The sequence below is a fragment of the Penaeus japonicus genome, unplaced genomic scaffold (genome assembly GCF_977035675.1).
Source record: "Penaeus japonicus unplaced genomic scaffold, GWHDUDI00000001_assembly GWHDUDI00000012, whole genome shotgun sequence".
Taxonomy (NCBI): domain Eukaryota; kingdom Metazoa; phylum Arthropoda; class Malacostraca; order Decapoda; family Penaeidae; genus Penaeus; species Penaeus japonicus.
Window position 1 is genome coordinate 42,760,835 of NW_028234414.1, and position 5,000 is coordinate 42,765,834.

The 5,000-nt window shown below is 40.1% G+C and overlaps 2 protein-coding genes across 2 annotated transcripts in view; both read left to right on the forward strand.

Moving 5' to 3' along the window:
- LOC147470861 (uncharacterized) overlaps positions 1-4,234 on the forward strand; it is a 4,329-nt gene extending 95 nt beyond the window's left edge. The window contains exons 2-4 of the mRNA XM_086542188.1: positions 315-380; positions 3,623-3,772; positions 4,007-4,234. Coding sequence (XP_086398314.1) covers positions 315-380; positions 3,623-3,772; positions 4,007-4,234 — 444 coding nt within the window. The remainder of the gene's footprint in view (positions 1-314; positions 381-3,622; positions 3,773-4,006) is intronic.
- Positions 4,204-5,000, forward strand: part of LOC122246896 (VWFA and cache domain-containing protein 1) — a 32,439-nt gene continuing 31,642 nt past the window's right edge. Inside the window, exon 1 of the mRNA XM_043005693.2 lies at positions 4,204-4,392. Coding sequence (XP_042861627.2) covers positions 4,326-4,392 — 67 coding nt within the window. The 5' untranslated portion in view covers positions 4,204-4,325. The remainder of the gene's footprint in view (positions 4,393-5,000) is intronic.

Here is a 5,000-nt window from a genome sequence, read left to right on the forward strand (position 1 = left end):
TTCGTCCCTTCGTCCCTTCGTCCGAGGCTGTGAGTACTTCGTTCCTCTTTCCGTTAGTCGGTTTGTTTCACTCGAAGTAAACAATTGCGCTATAATAAGTGTATTCCTGTTTAGAAAGAATATCTTTTTTTAATGTGTAGGTGATGAAAACGTTTTAGGGTTTTTTTTTTTACTCATCTTCGCTAACACTGGAGGACCTTGGGTGTGTAAGTTAGTTGCTATGTGACGGAGCGTTACGTCTTCTCAAGCCTATATATGTCCTCCACGGCCGTCACACACTCATTAGGGCGTTACGTCACCACATTCCATCACAGACGCAACACAAGGTCTCGCGTCACAACAAAGTCAAAACACAGCCCATCCACCACGTGATCTACGCCGTAAAGGGATTAGTAGAAAATGGTTTTTAAATCTTCGATGGACAAAGGGATATGGAGCGACAGAAAGACAAGGGAGAGAGGGATAATGATAGGAAGTAATGGTAGGGAGAAGGAGAATGAAGAAAAGAGTTCATTGGACTTAAGGTAGGAGAGAAGACATGGATGAGATCGGAGATAGTCCTTGGGCGAAGGATGGGATCGAGGTGTTAGGAGGTTTTGTAAAATCTGGTGAAGATATCCTTTGCGTTCTGGAGTTATAGGGAAAAAAAGGAATAGGGCAAAAGGAACGCTCACACACACACACGCACGCAAACACACACACACACGCACGCACACACACACGGACACACACACATACACACACACAAACACACACGCACGCACAAACACACACACACACACGTACACACACACACACACGCACACACACACACACACACACACGCACACACTCACACACACACGCACACACACACACACACACGATCACTGTAGGAAAACTTTAGGGGAAAGTCCCACCCAGACACTGGTAAAGGTAAAGACAAGAATAATAATAAAATGTCCGAATTCTTATCATCATTTTGCCACAACAGAACACCTTGCAATAACTACAATCAATACTCTTATTACGATCTTGATTATCAACATTATTGTCATCATAACTTCAATCACTAAGAATATCATCAATACTATTAATAACATTACAATAATGACCGATATTACTATTATGGTCATTATTATTGTCATTACTTGCCCAATATTACTATTATGGTCATTATTATTGTCATTACTTGCCCGGTATTACTCTTATAATCATTATTATTGTCATTACTTGCTGTTATTGGAATGGTAGTGATCACCATCATTATTTGTCATTATACTTAACATGATCATTTCTATCTTTATAATTACCCCTTGCCATGCTGATCATCTTATGAACATGATGATAATGATAACGATTATCATTGTAACTATTATCATAATGAGAATTTTAAGAATTTACTATGATTATGATTGTGCTATCATACTTATCATCATACTTATAACTTATAACCATACTTGTCATGATGATTATCCTATGATTATCACCATACTGTCATTCCTATAATCATTATGTGCTATCATTATCACTACGTTTACTATCGTTATTATGACATTTGTTAACATCCTATCTTTATCACTTAAATTTGTTCTTAGAGAACGACACGGACTCAAAGAACGACACGGACTCAAAGAACGACACGAACTCAAAGAACGACACGGACTCAAAGAAGGACACGAACTCAAAGAACGACACGAACTCAAAGAACGACACGGACTCTAAGAACGACACGAACCCAAAGAACGACACGGACTCAAAGAACGACACGAACTCAAAGAACGACACGAACCCAAAGAACGACACGAACTCAAAGAACGACACGAACTCAAAGAACGACACGAACCCAAAGAACGACACGGACTCAAAGAACGACACGAACCCAAAGAACGACACGAACCCAAAGAACGACACGGACTCAAAGAACGACACGGACTCAAAGAACGACACGAACTCAAAGAACGACACGAACTGAAAGAACGACACGAACCCAAAGAACGACACGAACTCAAAGAACGACACGAACTCAAAGAACGACACGAACTCAAAGAACGACACGGACTCAAAGAACGACACGAACTCAAAGAACGACACGGACTCAAAGAACGACACGGACTCAAAGAACGACACGAACTCAAAGAACGACACGGACTCAAAGAACGACACGGACTCAAAGAACGACACGGACTCAAAGAACGACACGAACTCAAAGAACGACACGAACTCAAAGAACGACACGAACTCAAAGAACGACACGAACTCAAAGAACGACACGGACTCAAAGAACGACACGGACTCAAAGAACGACACGAACCCAAAGAACGACAAGAATCCAAAGAACGACACGAACTCAAAGAACGACACGGACTCAAAGAACGACACGAACTCAAAGAACGACACGAACTCAAAGAACGACACGGACTCAAAGAACGACACGGACTCAAAGAACGACACGAACTCAAAGAACGACACGGACTCAAAGAACGACACGGACTCAAAGAACGACACGAACTCAAAGAACGACACGAACCCAAAGAACGACACGGACTCAAAGAACGACACGAACTCAAAGAACGACACGACTAAAGGAACGCAAGAACGACACGGACCAAAGAACGACAAGAACTCAAAGAACGACACCGACTCAAAAAACGACACCGACTCAACGACAAGAAAGAAAAAAACGACACGAACTCAAAGAACGACACGGACTCAAAGAACGACACGAACTCAAAGAACGACACGGACTCAAAGAACGACACGAACTCAAAGAACGACACGAACTCAAAGAACGACACGAACTCAAAGAACGACACGAACTCAAAGAACGACACGGACTCAAAGAACGACACGAACTCAAAGAACGACACGAACTCAAAGAACGACACGAACTCAAAGAACGACACGGACTCAAAGAACGACACGAACCCAAAGAACGACACGAACTCAAAGAACGACACGAACTCAAAGACGACACGGACTCAAAGAACGACACGGGACTCAGAACGACACGAAACTCAAAGAAACGACAACCAAAGAAGAACGGGACACGGAACCCAAGCACGACCCGGACTCAACAGACGACACGACTCAAAGACGACACGGGACTCAAAGAACGACACGAACTCAAAGAAACGACAAGAATCCAAGAAGACACGAACCCAAACGACACGAAACGAACTTCAAGAAACGGACACGGAAGAATCCAAAGAACGACAAGAATCCAAAGAACGACACGAACTCAAAGAACGACAAGAATCCAAAGAACGACACGAACCCAAAGAACGACACGGACTCAAAGAACGACACGAACTCAAAGAACGACACGGACTCAAAGAACGACACGGACTCAAAGAACGACACGAACCCAAAGAACGACACGGACTCAAAGAACGACACGAACCCAAAGAACGACACGGACTCAAAGAACGACACGAACCCAAAGAACGACACGGACTCAAAGAACGACACGAACTCAAAGAACGACACGGACTCAAAGAACGACACGGACTCAAAGAACGACACGAACCCAAAGAACGACACGGACTCAAAGAACGACACGGACTCAAAGAACGACACGAACCCAAAGAACGACACGGACTCAAAGAACGACACGAACCCAAAGAACGACACGGACTCAAAGAACGACACGAACTCAAAGAACGACAAGAATCCAAAGAACGACACGAACTCAAAGAACGACACGGACTCAAAGAACGACACGGACTCAAAGAACGACAAGAACTCAAAGAACGACACGGACTCAAAGAACGACACGGACTCAAAGAACGACACAGACTCAAAGAACGACACAGACTCAAAGAACGACACGGACTCAAAGAACGACACGGACTCAAAGAACGACAGGGACTCAAAGAACTACACGAACTGAAAGAACAATTAAAAAAAGAAAAATATACGACACGAACTCATATACCAACACGCCCTTGCAGAACGACAAAAAAACGACACACATCTTGAAGAAAAAGAAAAAAAAAACGACACATCTTGAAGAAAAAGAAAAAAAAAACGACACATCTTGAAGAAAAAGAAAAAAAAACGACACATCTTGAAGAAAAAGAAAAAAAAACGACACATCTTGAAGAAAAAGAAAAAAAAAACGACACATCTTGAAGAAAAAGAAAAAGAAAAAAAAACGACACATCTTGAAGAAAAAGAAAAAAAAAACGACACACATCTTGAAGAAAAAGAAAAAAAAAACGACACACACTTGAAGAAAAACGACACATCTTGAAGAAAAATAAAATAAAAAGAAAAAACGACACACATCTTGAATAAAAAGAAACGACCGAAACTCAAAGACCGACCCAACTCTCACAGGAAAGATGATTCCAGGAAGAGGCAGGTCTCTGGAGCGCCCTCGTGCAGTCACAGGAATCCCATTAGTGTTCGGTATGTAGGCCTATGTTGATGTGCTTTGAGTAGTCTTGTAAGGTGTTGGTTTGGTTTTTGGGTGTCTGTGTGCTTGGTGTTTTTTATTTATTTATTTATTTTTTGTATCTGTATCTCAATTTCTTATTTCGTTATTTTGTTTTTCTTTATTTGTTTCTCTCTTTTTCTCTGTCTGCTTGTTGCTCTCTCTCTCTCTTTCTTTATTTATTTCTCTCTCTCTCTTTATTCTTTCTCTCTTTCTCTTTATTTCTCTCTCTCTCATACATACATACATACATACATGTATATATATATATATATATATATATATATATATATATATATATATATATATATATATATATATGTATATATATATATATATATATATATATATATATATATATATATATATATATATATATATTTATACATGTATGTGTGTGTGTGTGTGTGTGTGTGTGTATGTATGTATGTGTATGTCTCTCTCTCTCTCTCTCTCTCTCTCTCTCTCTCTCTCTCTCTCTCTCTCTCTCTCTCTCTCTCTATATATATATATATATATATATATATATATATATATATATATATATATATGAATATATATATATATATATATATATATATAT